The 19,562-nt window shown below is 37.4% G+C and overlaps 3 protein-coding genes and 1 pseudogene across 4 annotated transcripts; 2 read left to right on the forward strand and 2 right to left on the reverse strand.

The window, feature by feature from the left end:
* Window positions 1-244: 244 nt before the first annotated feature.
* Window positions 245-3,584, forward strand: LOC120010385 (acyl-CoA-binding domain-containing protein 3-like). Of its 2 annotated transcripts, none has more exons than XM_038861167.1 (5): window positions 245-1,196; window positions 2,049-2,154; window positions 2,261-2,358; window positions 2,476-2,548; window positions 3,234-3,584. In XM_038861167.1, exons 1-5 carry the CDS (start codon window positions 430-432, stop codon window positions 3,243-3,245), a joined length of 1,056 nt encoding a protein of 351 aa, XP_038717095.1. In that variant the 5' UTR covers window positions 245-429; the 3' UTR covers window positions 3,246-3,584. The 2 variants fall into 2 exon arrangements, with proteins under 2 accessions (XP_038717095.1, XP_038717096.1); XM_038861168.1 differs by having other exon boundaries at window positions 2,476-2,542; window positions 3,234-3,318.
* Window positions 3,585-5,811: 2,227 nt separating this feature from the next.
* Window positions 5,812-9,474, reverse strand: LOC120010388 (cytochrome B5). The gene is made up of 6 exons (XM_038861170.1): window positions 9,284-9,474; window positions 9,131-9,175; window positions 7,839-7,871; window positions 7,637-7,747; window positions 6,612-6,703; window positions 5,812-6,341 (listed from the first exon to the last, which is right to left on the reverse strand). Exons 1-6 carry the CDS (start codon window positions 9,321-9,323, stop codon window positions 5,994-5,996), a joined length of 669 nt encoding a protein of 222 aa, XP_038717098.1. The 5' UTR covers window positions 9,324-9,474; the 3' UTR covers window positions 5,812-5,993.
* A 1,676-nt stretch (window positions 9,475-11,150) lies between these two features.
* Window positions 11,151-12,785, reverse strand: LOC120010109 (annotated as a pseudogene).
* A 2,937-nt stretch (window positions 12,786-15,722) lies between these two features.
* LOC120011532 (peamaclein-like) lies at window positions 15,723-16,322 on the forward strand. Its single transcript, XM_038862665.1, has 2 exons — window positions 15,723-15,860; window positions 15,961-16,322. The coding sequence occupies exons 1-2, from the start codon at window positions 15,767-15,769 to the stop codon at window positions 16,143-16,145; spliced, it is 279 nt and encodes a 92-aa protein (XP_038718593.1). The 5' UTR covers window positions 15,723-15,766; the 3' UTR covers window positions 16,146-16,322.
* The last annotated feature ends 3,240 nt before the right edge of the window (window positions 16,323-19,562 follow it).

Consider the following 19,562-nt stretch of genomic DNA (forward strand, 5'->3'; position numbering starts at 1 on the left):
TATTTTATTAATTAAATAAATTTGTTGGCCCTCATTCATTCGATGCCGCATCAGCACATCTGCATCGAATCAGCACATGTTTAGTACCATTAAATTACTTTATCGTCGAAATAAAACGAGTCCCACGTCAAGTTGGCTGTTTGCGCGCTTTTCGGAGACGTCCGTGACTCCATTAACGTCCGACTGCGAACCTGGGCCCCACCAGTAGAGCGAAAAAGTAAATGTCAGAAAGCAAAAGTCGAATATGCTTTGCTCTTCTATGCCAATATACTTTCCCTCTCCCTCCCTGCCTTCCGACTCTCCTCCTTCCTCCTTCAACCTATTAATTATAATCTCTTGTGATTTTTGTCAAAAGTGATCGTTTAATCACAAACGCCACCTGCTTCTCTTTATCTTTCTTTGTTTTTGAGTTTTGATTATTGGAAGGTGATGGAGCTTCTTCAAGAGCTTTTTCTGACAGCTTTTGTGGCTGTTTTCTTCTCCTTTTTGGTTGCCAAACTTGTTTCCATGGCTATGGCGGGAGATTCCTTCGATGATCTGAACTTGAAATTATCCAATAAAGGTGTTGATGAAGAAGTAATTATGGAAGAGGAGTTACAGTACAACCAGAAGCAACAGACGGTTCAGTGTTTTGGAAGTGGAAATAAAACTGAAATTATGAGTGAGCCTGTCGATAAGGTTGATCGTTTCGATGCAGAGAATCTCCGGCTCCATCAAATATCGGAATCCGATGAAGGCGTCGAAGAAATCGAAACTGAATGCTCTGAATTGCCGATTATCTTTTCTTCCGAGCAAGCGACGGTAGATGAGACCGGAGAAATCGACCTCGAAACAGATGACGTAATTGGCGAAACCATTGAAGTAGATGCAACTGCGATTAAATTAGGGCACGAAAGCGTTGTTATTCAAACTTCTGAGGAGGCTGAGGTTGCGGAGAGTGACAAGGAAGGAAAAGACAAGGAAGAGAAGGAGATTGAGATTGATGACGAAGATTGGGAGGGGATTGAGAAGAGCGAGTTAGAGAAGGCTTTCACGGCAGCCGCCAAGTTTGTTGAGACGGAGGAAAAGGTTGGCCGATTGGCACACTTAGGGAGCAATGTGGAGATGGAGATGTATGGGCTTCACAAGATAGCTACTGAAGGAACTTGCCGTGAGCCACAGCCTATGGCTCTCAAGGTCTCTGCGCGTGCTAAGTGGTATCAAACTTTTCTCTGCCTAAAATCTCTGTTTATTTACAGATTTGATGGTCTTTTGCTTTGTTTGAATGAAAAGCTGCTGGAAAATTGGATTAGGGCCATTAGGCAGTTGTTTATTTTTTGTGCTAGCAGAGTAATAGACTTGCTTTTGCTTACTTGCCTTGCCAAAAGAAAATGTTGCACAATTCACCTTTGGATGGGAATTACTACAATGGAGCTATAAATAGATCAATATCCTTAGGCTTTTTGGTTGGAAAATGAAGTCATTGGCATGAAAGAACAAACAAGAAAACAAGATAGGAATTAATATAATGCAGCTTGAAATTAAATAACTGCAAAGTTTTGAGAAAGACTCAAATTGTTGCAGATTGACATAAAGCAATTACACCTGCAATTTTTAACTGGTTAATGTCCCTGACTTCAGTTGGTAGCAAAACAAACATGAAAACAAAGGGACCAGAAAAAAATATGATTGATCGCAATTGGAACCAAAGGACAATGTAGTTTCCCAACTGTGTTTAACCATCCCATGGCTATGAAGCCAAGGAGTTGTGTCCTACAATACCATATTTCTTTAATTTGCAAAAATTTTAGATGACACTCTCTAGTCCCTGAAGTTTATATTCATCATATTTTAACTATAGTTGACAAATCAAAAGGCCTAGTACTCATATACTAGTTTACTCACTCACGAGAAGAATTGTATCCAACCAAGAATGAAAACTTAATCTGGAAAACGTTGTAGGGCCTACCCATTCCAAAATTGCAGGGTCTAGTTTGATAGTTAGTTATAATAACAGGGTTGAGAGCTGCTATGTGTAAGTGATGGAGAGCACTGATTGCATTTGCAAGGAATGCTTGGCAAAGGCTTGGGAGCATGAGTCCAGAGATGGCGATGGAGCAGTATATTGAGCATCTTTCAGAACAAGTTCCTGGATGGATAGAAGATAATTTAGCTGTAAGTGGTCTTTTATTTTTTAGGCATGGAGCATTTCTGGTAACTTTGAAATTTCTACTGTGGAAATTTTATGACTTGCTATGCTATTGGATGTAATTTCTTTCAGCATAGCAGTAAGGAAACATCAGAAGCAGGAATGGGAATCAATATATCTCCAAAGACAAATACTTTTTCAGCCCATCAACTGGAGTTTCCTACTGAAAGGTATTTAAGTTGTCTCATTACCCTATACATCAGCCTTAAGACTAATCAGTTTAAAATTTTAAACATCTTGGCTTTTGTTGTAATAATTTACTCATCTCAATGACTTCTCCCCCACAGAGCTCTAGAAATGAAGCCCTGTACTGAGGGAGGTGGGACTACAGGGGGCTCAAAAATGGACAACATGGTATGGGTATGATTTTGATTCATCTGCAGTGTTTTTCTATTTTATTTTTTTTTTCTTTATATACTTTGGGTGTATATGTTAAGACTTATCAGAGATGTTATATTAAAAGTTTGATTGAACTCCGGTGCCTTAGAAAGTTCTAACTTCTGAGCAAAGTATCATTCTGTTGATAGAATAGTCTTTTAATTAACGAACTTATTCAAAAAGGGATTTTCCATGATGCAGTTTGCAAAGAAAAAAGAGTGAGGAATGACTCTCCTGGAAGCCTTGTCACTTTTGAAATCTCAGTGAAATTAATTATTTTTTATGCACAGAGTTTGATTTCCTTTAGCTTTCTTTAAGTCATATTCCTACAAACATTAAAAGTGCTTCAGTGCCATATGTCCTCATCCTGTGTCTTTGTTCCTTGAACGAACCACTTGATTGTAGAACACTAGCCCTATCTTTTTATGTATAAGATGATGCAGATACTTGGAAATTTCACTAATATAATTTGCACTCCATCCTCGACTAAATCATATTTAGATTGAACATGGTTCTCAATTTTTTTTTGGAAAAATAACTTTGTACTTTGACTATAAAATATTTTTATGCACTCTATTCGCACATATGCTATCTTTGTACATTGGTGGGCTACACTTAGAACTAGATTCCCTACCGTTCATAACTTAGTTTTCTTTGAACTTTTCAGGCCAAAGAATGACCATCAATAACCTGCTGCTTCATCTCCCTCACCAGAGGGGCCCTCTTCTTGGACCTGGTATGCTCAATTGGAAGAAAAATTCTTAGCTCCAAGCCCAAAAATAAAAATGATTGATCAAGTTTATCATGTTGCTTAGTTATCCTAGTATTATGGGAATGTTATGTGTCCATTTACATTGTATATTGTGCATGTCTGTATGTATATATATATGTTATATATAATGTTTGTGTTCCCCAATGTAAGGCTATTCGGCGGTGGCTCTCAAGGAGAAAATGAAATATGTTAATGTTGGCTTCTGCAAACTAATTTTATGGTTGATCATCTGCTTTTCTTTGTTAATGTCGTTAAGATTGGTGTTTTGTCTGTTTGATGATCTGTGAAGTTACGTGAAGGGATTTGATTATTTACTTGGATTGCATAATTTATTCTTGGCCAAATATTCAACATTGGCTAATTTCATTCATTATCATTGCATTGCAATTGGTGCCCCTTACGTTTGAAATTGCTGGAACAGGAAAGTTGTTTTGTTCTAATTTTTATGGTTGGAAATAGAGGATATTATTGCAATTTGCTTTGTGGCAGAGCTGATTATTTGTTATGAGGATATTTGAACTTTCACTAGTTGAAAACAAGGAGACAAAACCCAAATCCTGATTAAGGGCCCGAGCATAGCCTTCAGCCATTATGACCTTAAGCACCACCATACCCTGAAACTGAGCAAAGCCCGAGCCAAAGCCGCCACTGACACCACCTCCACTTCCATAAACCACTTGACCCACATAATGTGAACCGTTGGATCTGGAAAAGTAAATCCAACGATCCAAAATCTTTTCCCCAATTTTATGTCCGCAGCACGACTCTCTCTTCTCTCTTCCGTTGGCTAATGTATCCAGCCCTCTTTTTTCAAGCTCCTTCTCTCAATCCATATTACGTCCCATTTCACGGAGCATGAACCAGCTAATCGCCCAAGTATTTATTCCAAGATCGAAGAGGAGAAACAAAGTTTTAGTTTCATCTTAATTACAAGGGTTTACAAAAACTTTAACTCAATAACTCTCGAGAGGCATAAAACAAGACTATCGAATAATGGGCGTCAGAGCGTGTCCCAAAATCTTTTAGTCAAGGTCGCTAATGTTAACTTTCAGTTTCACAATCTGCGTATCATCAATGTTGGGCAAGGAGAAGTTGCTTTTTCAATTAAGTAGTTCAATAATATTTCTCATGTTCATATACCGGAAGTGATGGATCTCATATAGTCATATGGCCTTCCCAGGCGGCAGCAGCACCCTGTGTTCACCTCTTAGCCAGTGATGGATTATGAGGCCCTCCCCCAGAAAGCAACAGCATAACCATATAGAGAGTTCAAAAAAAGATAGAAGGATCTCGAGTTCTTATAGAAACGAGTCCAATCTGTTTAAGAATCTGTAGAGCCGAGGTGTAGAGAGTTTGAAGAGAGATAAAAGAAGCTTGTTTGATAGAATACATGAGAGATGTGTTGCAGAAACAAAATTGGGGAAAAGACTGTGAACCGTTAGATTTACTTTCCAAGATCCAACAGTTTACATTATAAACAGGACATTAGTCTGGTACACCCTCTACCGTACCTCCCCTTTTCTTCTCAAGACTCCCTTTCTCAACATGCACGAATAAGAAGTTGTGCACGAAAAAGAAGCAGCGCACGAATGATGCGATAAAAGTTCAATAAATGCATGAATTGGTAATTAAAAGCCAGAACTTAGTCAACTTACTACTCCCTCCTAGCTAGCCAAAGCTTCTTTTACTTGGTGTTGAAGTTGGGAGTTTATTTTTTTCAAGCAAGCACATATGTGTGAGATTGGTAGGTGGGGCAGTGCATGCAGAGAGTGCTTTGATGAACTGGCGCGGGCCGCTGGTTCAGGTGGTCAGGGCTATTTGCGTGACCAAGATGTCCGTTTCAATGGGTCTAACCCAATTGGCTTCTCTTAATTTGGGCCCTCGTTATTTGTCTCCATTTTTCATAAAACTTTAATTTTAGGCCTTAAAAGTGTTCGATTGACTCGTTACCTTTCATTTTCATGCCCCGTGAAAAAAAGCTAACTAGCTAAGGATCCATTTGTTTGTTTTTACGCGTTTTTTTTTTAATTTTTTTGTTCATGTTTTCTATTTTTAAGAAAACGGCTTTTTTCGTTTTCTGTTTTCCATTGATTTCTTATTTTCTTTCTGTGTTTTACGAAATGAAAACCAAACGTATTTTCTAGATTGTATTTTATTTTCTTCAAAATAGAATTAGAAAACGCGTGGAAAACAAATGTACCAAAATTAATGTTATTAAACCCCATTTGGGCCTCAACGGAAAAAAGGGGAAATTTTGAAAAAGGCTACTAAGCCCTCTCTTGGAGCCAACCCTATAAAAACTAAAAAGTTAAAACAATTTTGGAATACGAATTCTAAAATATGATTTTTTTTTTTAATAACATGAAAATCATAGGCTTTTATCCATATAAACTTGATATTTGAATCTCATGTTCTCCAAATACCTTGACAGACCACAAGACGTAACGCTCAAATTTTGTTTAATAAGTATGAGTAGATCCAAATATCAAGTTTATTTAAAAAAAATCATATTTTGATGGAAAAAGTTTTATTTGACATGATTTTAAGAGCTGAAGGAGCAATACATTTTGAAGACACCATTTCAGAAAAGAAAATAAACACCTCACATACAGATCTTATTAGGGAAAACCCTATCGAATCCACAAATGATCTGTTTTAGAAGATCTGCTCAGGCCTTGTAAGGCATCTGAAACTGAAGTAGGAAACAGCAGCTAAAAGCGGCACGAAGAACTCGAGCAGAGCTTTGCCCTTGGATATGGTGTCGTTCTTGATCACAAAAGCCTTGATCTCCTTCGTGTTAGATGGAGAAACAGCCCCCATGATGTCTCCATCCTTGATGGTGTGACCCTCGAGAACACCAACCTGGTACTTGATGAGCAAGTTTTCTGCTGCCTTGCTGTGTCCAATATCCTTGAATTCCTTTGTTGCATCTTTCCCTGCTGACTCCAGCAACACCTCTTCTCCTCCTGGGTGCTCTTCCAAGAACTTTGTCACGTTCAGTACCTGTACAATTATGTAATAATATAACATTGTAATCACTATTTAAGTTAAATTAGCTGCTGACTCTATTTATCAGAAGAAGAAGAAGAAGAAGCTGCCGACTCTAGCAACATGATTTTGTTACTCCTATCCTCTCCAAATATATATCTTATCTTTGTGCTGCTTGGCCAGTTGAACCGGTTATACCGCATACGAATCGTCTTACCGGTATGATTCCGGTACCGGTATTTAACCACTATATTGTGAGTGTATGAGAGAGAGAGAGTTACATACTCTGCCTTGGATGACAACCCAGCAATCTTTCTTTGATTTGTGTTGGGCAACTTGTGAAAGTGTGAAAACTCTCTGACCAGCCATATTTTTTTCTGGTAATGATGGGATGGAGTTGTTTGTTTTTGCCTCTCTGGAGTGAGGCTATGCATAAATAGATGTAGAATTGGAATAATAATCGATGTGGGTGTTGTTAACCACGTGGGGGGAGGCCTAAAGGGTAGGTTTGCATTGACTGTTAGTTTATCGCAGGGGTTTAAATTATTTGAAGGGTTGGTGTATCCTCACAATTACTCAATTAGTAGCTAGCTACCCCAATGGCACATGAATTAGGTATAGAACTTGAAGACATAAAAATGAAAATGGCCACTAATCAGGTTCCATTAGCCATTATTCAAACACCATTAAACAATAATTCCCACCCTGAGAGCACCATCTCCGGACGCTTACGATCTGTTTGCTATACTTGTTTTTCATGTATGTTCTGTTTTCATTTTTTAAAAAACAGAAAACAATCCTAAAGCACGTTTGGTTGCTCAATTTAGAAAACATGGAAAATAGGAAATCACTTGAAAAAAGAAGACACTTTCAGAAACAATTAAAAAAAAACACGGGAAATAAAAAACAAACCAAACAAACCCTTATCATCTAATATTGACCACATGACAAACAAGGTGAATTTCAGCTATTAATGGTTTAATGTATAGGGGAAAAAGAAAGCATCTCCAGATGTTCTGATACTGTTTACAGAAATTTAGGGGCTAGGAAATTCTGTTTCATCTTCTTAGAAACGCACATGCTGAAACTGGTATAAAGGGTATCTTCGACTCTCAACCAATTCTTATCAAACTCACTCCTATCAAATTAAACCAATTCAGTATCTCAAAGTGACAATCCTCTATTTTGCGCTGAAGATGTAATGTCCATCATCACACCAAAGGGCAATGCTGAGATGAATAGTTATTGCGATGTGCGAACTTCCTTGGTGCCTTTTGACAAATCTCTGAACTTACCACCATCATTTTCACCCTTCCTGTCAAACTCCTCGCCTTTGAAAGTGACCCTAGACGAGCGATACTGACTACCATATACAGTGCCAAAGCCCCATCCAAGGCCTAGTCCAACCCCACAGCCTCCACCTTTAAATGAAAATTCAATTTTGTAAACCACCATAATATGATTAAATACAGATATGTATATGCCCTAACTTAAAAAATATTGGTTGTGTACCTGCTCCAAGACCTAAGAAATTCAAAGGCACACCTGTACGAATGAAAATGTTACATTTGCAAATCAAATGCACCAGTAAATGAGTGTAAAATGTAATGATACAGAAGATCTCTTAATCAACTGGAAGTTCAGACGAGGCCAACAATTGGATTTGGCATTATTTCTTGCTATGAATAACTGAAACATGCGTTAAATCTACATCAGATTAAACACAAAAAATGCATCATGATTCATGAATATAAACAAAAAAAATTGATTTAGATGGAATCAGCAGACATCACAAATCAGCAGCCTGTCAATAGAGCTCCACAAATCTGTTTCTAAAGTTCACATTTTAGAACTTGACTAAAAGGTTGCTCAACAAGCATTTGCCACCGGTTTCACCATACGCCGCACCTTCATAAATTTCTAAAAATTGTCGACATATCAACTGGAAGGAACCGGAGAGACTGACATTATCATTATCACTCTGGTAATTGCTAACAAGCAATGATATTAAATTTACATACACCCAAGAGTTCTCACATTCAGTGAAGATGCCTCATTCACATAGGGAAGGCCCTCATAGAAGAATGAACGGGGTAGCAAATAGCTACATTCTGATCCCAAATCATGAAAAGGAAGACTGAAAAGTCACCACTTGCTACTCATCAAAGGATATATCAGCAAATGATGTTGCTGCTTTATAAAAAAGAACCAAGTAAAGGAGACAAAAGAGCATTCCCGCAAACTTCTCCACAGCAATAACAGGTTCATAAACGAGGAAAATCCTAAAGCGGAAGAACTCGGATGCCCTTTAAAACACTCAGCTTAATGGAGGGAATGAGGGATAAATAGATACTTCACTTTTAAATTCACCTCTTTGAATATTCACAAATATACATTATATCAAGTGGAACAATTTTGGGGGGACTCATGCAACATCATAAGCTTTTACAAAGGACTAGCAGGGTGGGTTGAAGAAAATATTGATTAAGCAAACTGACTAGCTTAATAACCCAGCGAAACTGAAAATCAATGACAACAAACATCCAATGGCTTTTTTTTCTTTATTCTTTTTTGAACAATGAACACCAAAGCAGGTTCTTTTTTGTATAAATATTTTATATTTCTGTTCCTTCAAGAGACCAAGCACGCCCAAGTATCCACAAGTGCATCCTCTAATCTATACATATTCTATATGGTTTATCAAGAGTTTCAGTTCCAATAGTTAAACATGAAAGTTACATAGAATCTGAAGACAAATGGAAAACCAGTTAATTGTCTCGGATGAAGAAGGTATCGGGACTAACCTCCAAAACCCCATCCTATACCAAAGCCACAACCAACGCCGAAACCTGAAAACGGGATTTTAAACAAAAATTAGAAAGAATTTGTCACAGGTCTTGCATAGAATTGAATCGACAGAATGTGCAAAGTAGAACTGAGTTATAGAGAGTGATTACCAAATCCGACACCAGCTCCAGTGAAGTTCGTGAGAACCATTTCTAGCACCGGAAGATGTAAAGCGATATGATTGAAGAAAGTTAATCTCCGATTTCGACTTCCAATCCTTAATCTTTTGTCACGAACAGCAACAAAGAATTAGGGCCTATTTCTCTCTATCGTCCTTTCATTTCTCAGTTGCTATAATTTTTCACCAAAAACAAAAGAAAGAAAAAAAAAACTAAACGACGAAAATATCCTTGATTGTTGGGCCCAGCACTCAGTAGGGGATTAGGGATGGCAAAAAAAACCGATCCGAGCATTATCCATAGGATACCCGGTCCATTTAAAATCCGAAAACCGATCCTATAGGGTTTGGAAACGGTTTTGGTTTTGATTTTCAAACCCGTTACGGTTTAGGGTCGGGTTTGGTTTTTGATGCCGGGTTTAGGGTATCCGAACTGTTTAATTAAAAAAGTGAATTATAGTAATAACATTATAAATCATATATGTAAAGATATATTATTAGGATGATAAATTTAACATGATCAAGCATATTAAATAAAATAATATAATAAAATTATAGATTATACATTCAAACTTGAACAATATGATAAGTCATATTATTTTTTAAGAAATTGAATTATACATTTATAGAAAAAAAAAAATTAAAAGTTAAATGGTAAACGGGTACCCGATGGTAAATGGTTATGGAACGGTTCCGATTTTGGAAATTTAAATGATTCTTTAAACGGTTTTGGAACGGTTTTGGTATTGGGTACCTTAAATGGAAACGGTTTTGGTATTCACTAATTGGAAGGGTACCCGACCCGTTGCCATCTCTATAGGGGACTAGGGGAATAAACAATTAAACACAAAAGAGCATGTAGGCCCATATTACCCAATAAAGCCCAACTGCTTATGCTTCATTTTTTTCTGTCTCTTTGACAATGCAATTCAGAAAAGGTTGAAAAACAAACTTAGGAAACACATTTTATTTACTTGCACCAACAATCTCATGTTTTTAAACACCACAGATAATTACGTTTGTGGTTGAAATCGAACTTTGGATGCACATATGTCTAACTCAACCGATTGACAACCAAACCAACTCTTGTTTGTACAATCTCTTGCTATTGTTGACAAGTCGCATATTTTGTGATTTGGGCCAATCCATTTAAAGTATTCGGGTTTGTCTCTCTTAGTTGAGGTGGATCTTTATTTACAATCCACATGAGTGACTTACGCCTAACGGATGGGACGATGAGATATTTTGTATTCATAACTTGTTATCACATACAAATTTTAGTTTCACTGTGTTTCTGTGGTGGGTATATTACTTGTGTAAGTATTCATGTACTGTTGGATTGTTTTGTGTTGATCCTCCGGTCAAGAATTAGTCGGATTTGGTATTTTTTGCCTAATTGCCATTGGGGTTTAGCGACTGCATGAACCAATTCCTGTTGCTGTGATTAAATTTGATGTTTCTTAAGACTTTGGTTTCAGCTTCGATTCTGTTCAGGACTTCCAAGTATATTAAAATTGGGGGAATCAACAGCATTAAGGGCTTGCCCATTTGAGGTGTTCAGGGGTATTGGTTCAGAGGTGTTGGGTTCGGAGATGTTGGGAGGTGTTAAGATTTTTATATATAATCTTATAGAGATATTTTGTCCCAACAATCCTGAGTGCTTGAAACGGTCAAGGATTGGAAGGTGTTCCCAACCCAACACCCCTGAACACCTCAAACGGACAAATCCTGAAAAAAGGATTTTATTAAGACTATTAGGTTCACTTCTTCTTTCTTAAGCATTCTTCCTCCTCCCAATCTTCCTACATCTTTGATCACTAATAGAATTTATCAACTATTCAAAACCAACAATTAAGAACTACCAAAAAAACACATACGTTTTTGTTGACATCATTACAAGTTTACAAGAACCTTCGAATTATTTAGGAAAAAACTTAACATCCTGCGCCTCTTACAGACAAATCCACAAACACATAGTAGGCACTCAGATTTCATCACCATACATATATCCATATGCTCTCAGGGAACGATCTTGTAACCTTTCATTTTATCAATCCAGTAAATGAAGGAGTTCTTGGAGTTTCTGAATCCCAAAAATCCATGTTCCTTGCTCTTATTCATCAAAGGCAAGACATCCTCTCCGCCAAATGCAAAATCCGCAAACCACCACACTCCGACCTCCTCCAACTTCGTGGGCTGCAGCTGATTCTCCCTCACAATCTTCTCCCATACCGGTCCCTTATTCTTCATCATCTCCGACAGACTCGGCCCTTCCCCTTCAAACCCATATTCTTCTATCCCGAATTGCTCCGCCAGTACCTTCCAGAAATGCTTCCACTTGAATACATCCCCATTGATGATATTAAAGGCTTCGTTCTTCGCGTACGGATCCACTGACGACCATATTTGATGCTCTGCTATCAAATCCGCGTCCGACGCCGTGAAATAACAATCCCACGCAGCTTTCCTTCCAGGAAATTTCAACGGAACTCCCTCCTCCTTGCAAATCGCAGCATACACACACAGCGTCCCGATTATATTCATCAAGCTGTACGGGGAGAAGCCGAAAATGTAATGGGGTCGGTGCACTGACCAAGTCAGGCCCTCCTTTGCAGCGACCTCCTCGAACAGTATGTGCTCTTGGGTGTAGTAGAAGTTCGGTACATCTAATCTCGGTAGATCCTCAGAGAAAGGCGGGTCGTGGGCCGGGATCTTGCCGATTAGCTCAAAAGGGCCGACGTAGTGCTTGGTACCGGTCTGGAGACAGATGTGGCGGAGATGATCGGTTGGCCCAGCTCACATAGAAGACGTGAGTGACGTCGGTGAGCTGTGAGAGCTTGTTGCGGGCATCTTCGGAATCGGAGATGTCGCACTGGATGTACTCGATTGGGTGGTCGGCGTTCCAGTTGGGCCGGGGACGACGTCCCACGCCGTACACCTTCCATGGGCCACCGGGGGTGTCAGAGAGGGGAAGAATCTCAGCCAAGCTATTGCCCACAATTCCGGTCACTCCGAGTACGAGCGCCACGCTCTGGTAGCTTGTTGGGGCATCGTCTTCCTCGAATTTCTTCTGAGACAACAAATAAATTCAATCATATTAGTGAAGAGTTGAATTGAGATTGTGGAATTGTTTGTGTTTTACCTTAGCAGCACCAATGGCTCCAGCCCACCACCAGCTCATTTTGGATCAGATAGGTGAAGATTATTCGAAGAGAGACTGCTTGAGGTTGTTGTTGGTGGAGCTAACTGTGAGTCTTTTGATTATCCAGAAAATTACAATCCCAGTATTTATTTTCTATAAATTGGAGAGCTTTCAGAGGGAAAATTATGCATTGATGAAGGCAAGATGAAAGAAAGCAGAGATAACACCCCCGATCCAAGCTTTAGCTGGCAGAAGATGGAGTCATCTGGATGCACCGGTGATACATTTGTCCTTTTACGTGTACATTGGATGCATTGTCTTTGGGATAGGTTTTTTTAATTCTTCTCAAAATACATGTCTAAATCATGATTTAAAATATGTGATTGAGTAGTTTGGTGTTCATAATATTATAATATAATAAATCTTAGAGAAAAGATTATAAATACTAAATTCTAAACAGTAAATCTTAAACCCTAAAATTTGAACCTTAAGCTCTAAATCATAAGCATTAATTTTTAACTCTTAAACTTTAATATGTTATTTTAAAAAAAAAATCATGATTTAATGAGTTTGGGGGGGAGAATTGGAGTCAAAATTTGAGTTAGGAATTAGAACTCCTCCCATCTCATTGTGTTTCCACCTCTCAATTGCTTTTGGATTGAAGGTATCGAGTTCGGACCAAACAACGATTTATGGTATACCACAATGAATTAGAAACTAAAATCGTAGAGAGTTACTTGAGGCTACATGCTTGACCTTAATTTCAACATCAAAACACGATATTGTTTCAATTTCACTATCAAAACAATTTTATTATTACATTTATACTTATATAAAAAAAATTGTCAAAAATTAATTGATATTGATAAAAAAAATATTTAATTTTACCTTCATTTTGTCATAGTATTTTTAGTGATACCTCAAATTTTTTAATCACTGCAACTCATCTTACATCATGGCAAGAGGGCAAAACACAAGATACTCCCCATTCTCCAATGATCCATTGATTGATTTAGTGTTTTTGTTAAAAGTTTAGGGTTTAGATAGAGTTGCCTCACGAGTTCCTCCAAATGACAATGATGTCACGGGAACATTTGGTAACAAAGGAGGCAGAAGTTGTAACTCCCCTTATGAAATTAGTAGCTTCATAAATGGATGTTAAAACCATTGATGAAGTAGGTGGATCAACAACACCATGTGTGTCTTGCTCGGATACCGTGTTGTTAATTGAAATTGTTTGTGTATTTGCAGAATTTAGAAGAAGAAGAAAAAAGAAGGAAGAAGATGAAGAGTAAGAAGAAAGTGAACAGTAGAGAAAAAGCTTTGCAAATGAAATCATATTAAACTCCATTCACAATAATCTCAAAAAGAGATGTTTGTACTCTATATGCTTTTACAGCAACGGTCATTAGAAGTGACCTTTACAAGATTTGAAATGAGATATTTGAATTAATAATAAAATGCATTCTACATGATTGTAATGGGTTTCAAAGCTAAGACTAAAATGGGCTTCTTCAACTGGTTAAGATTGGACCTGTTCTGTGTAATAAGAGAAAGGCCCAATAACAATGATAGTCCAGTTCAATAAGATCAATGTCTCAGCCGTGAACCACCAAGACCTAGAACAAAACTTGAAGAAGAAAATCAGATCAGCTCCAAGAAAAACAGAATTACAAGGTACCTTCGTCAAAGAGCCTACAATAATTCTACAGGTAAAGGGATGCTCAGCAGGAGTATAAATTAAACCAAGACTCTTGAGAAAATATGTCAATGACGACTTTGCTCTATATATTTACAAATTACAAGAGACATTATCCAAAAGTGGAAAAACTGACTGACTCCAACTCCAAGCAGCATTGTTAGCATGCACCATTTTCATGACCTTTCTCAAACTCATCAACTCTAGCACGATATGCTGATGCTGGGATGGCAGGTCTTACCCCACAAACCTGCGAAAGCTCACAGGTTTCACTCACCCTTGCGAATCTTAGTTCCGCAGTAGGGATGGAACAGTCGACTGAAAGACCGGGAAGGCGACTTCCTCAATCGCCCATGCTTCTTCCATCCTGGTCCTGGTGTGGTTCATTGCAGCATCTTCAAAGCGGAAAAGGGTTGCAACAGAACGCCCTGAGTGGATCTTTCGCCCACTATCTGCATTGTTTCGGGCTTTAGGCCCGTTTTGTTATTACATGCTTGCGACATTGATTGAGTGACGGGTTTATCTAGGGAACTTGGATCCCGTTTTGTAACAGAATTCTTGTGTTTACCAATTTTGTTTGAGTGATGAAAATGGTGTTGGTTTAATTCGAGGAAAACCAGAACCTCCAAGACTTAAAGTCCACTGTTAATACTCGTTACTCTCAGTCCTTTCCACATGAAATTAAATACAAACAAATAAAGGAGGTTGAGTTGTCATCAAACGTGACACAACACTCAACTCCTTTAAACTAGGAAGCAATAACACAATGTGATAACTATCACAACTACTAGTCATCGTGTGCAACAAACACAAGATGATAATTGACATATAAAAGTAGAAAACTAAATAACAACATGTACACCACCAATCCCTACACATAAGGCAACACTATCCAACTTCCACTACGGCATGATCCAACCCTTCTCTGTAGGAGGTTAAGTTGGCGTGATACATATGTGTCCCTAACATTTGTCTTGCACTATTATATTTACTTCCTCTTTTTCTCTCTACTTTCTGGGTTCAAGAGAGTTCCAAAACCGTCCCTACGTAACTAAGCAAAACAAGGTGCTGAGGTATCTGTAATTACCAATTTACCAGCACATGAAGCAAAGTCATCTCCACCACCGACAGCATTATTGAATACTAACATTTAGACTTCACCCAATGTGGCTTCCCTGTTTGGGCTATGTCCCATGGAGCCCCCCATTTGCCAACTCCTGATGATGTGTCGTCATTGTCAAAAAATTAAAAAAAAAAAAAAAAGCAAGAGTGATGGTTCTTCGCTGTTGGAAAATACATCCCAAACACAACAAATTATTATTCTCCATTTTAGGTATAAGTAAATACCATAGGCGACAGTCTAGAAGGACAAAACCGTGCCTTGTTGTATGAGGAGTGATTCTTTATTTATAAAACACTTAATTGGGTTATATCAAACCGATATGATATCTTTGGCCTTGACATCGGTCACAAAAACTAAATGACAGTCTGTAAATTAGTTTGTTGCTTTTTTATTTATTTGTATGGAAAACACATTCCAAACCTCTCACCTATTCCAGCCCTCTTTTTTCACTATAAATACCTGCTAGCTCCAAGGCTCTGCCACACTCCAACAAAAACTAAAGAACACAGAAATGAAGAAGTCAGTAGTACCAGTACTTCCAACTCTGTTGCTCCTGTCTCTCCTCTTCCTCTACTCTTTCTTTGAGGTCACAATGGCTGGTTCAGGTACTTAATTTCTTCTTTTTCTTTTCTTTTTTTAATTCAACGGCGTCGTCTTAACTGCAAATTTTGGTGCAATGGATGTTTATATATATGCATATTGTAGGTTTCTGTGACGGAAAGTGCAAGGTGAGGTGCTCAAAAGCAGGGCTTCAGGAGCGGTGCCTCAAGTACTGCGGAATCTGCTGTGAAAAATGCAAGTGCGTGCCATCTGGGACTTATGGAAACAAGCATGAGTGCAGCTGCTACAGAAACTTCAAGAACTCTAAGGGCAAGCCCAAGTGCCCTTAATGTTTATTATATATATATATATATGTGTTACAATATGTATGTATATGTAGATGTTCGATCGATCGGGGTTTCTTTTGTTTGTGTTGTGCTGCTAGTGAAAGTGGGTTTGTACTCAATTCTTCGTTGTACTGCTTTTCACATTTAGTTGTGCAATAATGATGGACAATATGATTCATCAGAGAAGTGGCAATTCCAGGGTTAATGTCACTTTTTACAAATGGGTTATGTTATAACTCAATCAATAACGTTTTAAACGTTTCACTTTGACCATTAATACTACTTAATGGCTCCACGGTCAGATATTTTACTATTTCGGTCACCCTTTGGCTGACTTGGCATATTGCCCAAATGGTAAACATTTTTAAAAAAGGACATGGCGTGTCATTATCATATCATATTTCAGGAAAAAAAAAAAAACAGAGAGATTAAAGTGTTAAAATTAATTTCTTTCTTATCCCATAAAACAAATTCATAGGGCAATTTCTTGCAATTTTTCATAAGAAATATATCAGAGTTGTAACATGATTCATAGTGGCTAAAAGTGACATTAACCCGACAATTCAACCACAATTGGGCACAAGTTTAGTTTTTTTTTTTTAGTAACATGGAACCAATAAAAAAAAATTAATATAAATATATCAGCGCATGCAGTCCAACTCATGTAAATTCTTAAATCAAGTTTTGATAATTAGGAAATTACTGTTTAGCTGTTCTCCCTTTGTGGAAAGTGAAATTGAAGTCTCTTAATTAAAAAGATACATTCCTAGCTAACTAGAATTGTGGAAATACAGCATTTAGCTTTATCCATGGATTCAGAGGAGAAGATCAGTACTCAAAATCCTAGTCCATGAATTTATGTAAAAAATGAAGAGAAGCCTTAAAAAGTTTATACAAAAATCTTGATTATGTTTATGATTCATTTATAGGAGTTGAGAGGTGCTCCAATTTTTTGCTAAAACATATTAAATCTTTTTTTTTATTTAAGAACGACATATTAGAGCTCAGAAGTTAGTAATTGGTGTTTATAATTTATGGTTTAGATTTCAGTGAACAAAAAATCGTTTGTTCAAATGATTAAGTTAGTTGTTTGATCTCTTAATGCATGTGTGTGAAAGGTCGAAGACCAGCTACCAAGTCTAACATGTCCCACGGTGTACATAGGGTGACAAAACTTTGTCCGGTTCGAATGATCGAATTTGTTCAATCCGATTTAAACCAAGTTTGAACATAAATATATGTCCGAAATCTGGATCCAAACAAAAAAAATTTGTTCAGTTTAAAACTGGGTCAGGATCCAAACACAAAGATTTACCAGTGCAGACCCAAATCTGGATTAGATTATTATCCGATTTATTTGTCCGGACTTAAATCAATCAGGGTTTGATCAATTAAATACATTCAAAATTAAATCCAAATTAAGGTCTGGACATGTAAATATTTCATAAACACTTGATATTATCCGACGTGAAATCAATTTGGACCGATTTTTTTTTCCACTTTTAAGCGTGCGTAAACGCTAATTCAATGCGCAGTTAAAGCTACTTGTCCAGGTGGGGCAGAACAACCTTAACGCGTCGTTCCGTTTGAGGACTTGCGAAAGGAGGATGACCGGGTTTCAACTTTTGTCAAGAGGCAGCAGTTTCACGTGAAGCGTACGACGTAGCAGCCACTTTTAAGTGTTGGGGTCCCATGCCCTTTACTACACACCTCACCCCACCCTACCTACCCCCACGCAAAAGTTGTTGGTGTAGTGTCTTTTAAATCACTATTATTTTATTTTATTTTTTTAAAAGATTATAAATGTGTTTTGATGGAATTTATATATATTCAATATATGTTTTTTATTCCAAACAAAAATCAAATACAATGTGAAAAAAAATATCAACATTCTAGACTTGAATATATATCCAAAACATACTATGTTTTTTTCAAGTTAAATTATATTTTATTTTGTGACAAAAAATATACATTTGGAATCGTAAATCCAATCAAAACATATTCATAATTTGTTTCAAAAATAATAAAATTCTAGTGACTTCAAAAGCCAACTCCATCGTCATGTAATTGTCATTTTAAAAAAGAATAATGTTTGAGACCATCAAAAAGTAACCCCAAAATACCTTCATTTAATGTGGAGTGTTAAATGTGAAGTGGGTCTAACATATGTGTTTTTAATCAATGATTATTTTAATGTTACATAGGTTTGTGGGTCTTTTGAGATCACAAAATGAGAGATATATCATTGTCCTTTAAAAAAAAGGACCTCATCCTTGTGATCATTTTCGAGTTTAGGTCGGCTTCTGATTAGGATTTAGTATTGCTAGCTATGCCAAGTTCTTTGAGCCTATACTTGTGCCTAGACCCAACCCCATGTAATAATGGCCCGAAACCACCCACCGGCCATGCTCCCATTCAATTATACTGTCAATGAAGATTCTCAGGGTCTCAGTCATCTCAGTGATTGACATATCACTATTTGGTTTAATCATCCGTTTTTGTGTACCCCTACACTTGCATCAATCAAGGGATAAGATGAATTGTTGAGATGATTGTGATCCCATTAAATGTGATCCCTAACATTACATAAAAAAAATGGGATGAGTATTAGGGAAGCCTCTGAATTTTAAAAAAAAATGTCAGTTGATCCCCTAACATTTTTTCGGACCAATCAAGCCCCTCAACTTCCGTCTTAACGATGTTTACATTGTAGTTAAGTGCCGATGTATAATCTGATGTGGCAAACACATGGCATTCACCAATAAAATATTGACATGTCATTATTTTATATATGATTAAAAAAAGGAAACTTACATCAAAATTGCCATAATCTGAACCTTTTCCCTCTCCGACGATCTCCATATCCAGTGACCTCCATCTCCGGCGACCATTTTTTCTTACTTTCTCAACCTTTCCCGCATTGCCTCAGCAAATCCTAACATCTGGTTTCTGAGAATTACCATGACTTCAAGAGCAAATTCAAAACTCAGACCCAATCAAAGAAAGAAAGAGAGACTTGTGTTAGAGGAGCTACTGGCTCTAGGTTTGACGAGGCAAGAGGATGGAGGAGAATGAGAGATAGATTTAGGGTTTTCTTTGTTTATTTTATTTTATTTTATAGGGAAAATTAGTGATAAGTCCCTCCACTAAAAATTTTGTTCCAATAAGGACACTCCAATAAGTTTTGTTCCATAAGATCCATTAAGTTTAAGAAATATTTCATAAATGACAAAAAGTTATAAATATTTATTTTGTTGACAGAAATACCCTCATCTTCCCAATTTGACACCCAAATTGAATCTTCCTTTTCTGACGACTATTCCGACCAGCCAATGATTACACTCCCGTGATGGTTGCTTGTGGCGGCAAAGTCTCTGGTGGCAGGATTGAGCACTTTTCTTCACGGTTGGCCATGACTTC

Source organism: Tripterygium wilfordii, chromosome 12, assembly GCF_013401445.1.
Source record: "Tripterygium wilfordii isolate XIE 37 chromosome 12, ASM1340144v1, whole genome shotgun sequence".
Lineage (NCBI taxonomy): Eukaryota > Viridiplantae > Streptophyta > Magnoliopsida > Celastrales > Celastraceae > Tripterygium > Tripterygium wilfordii.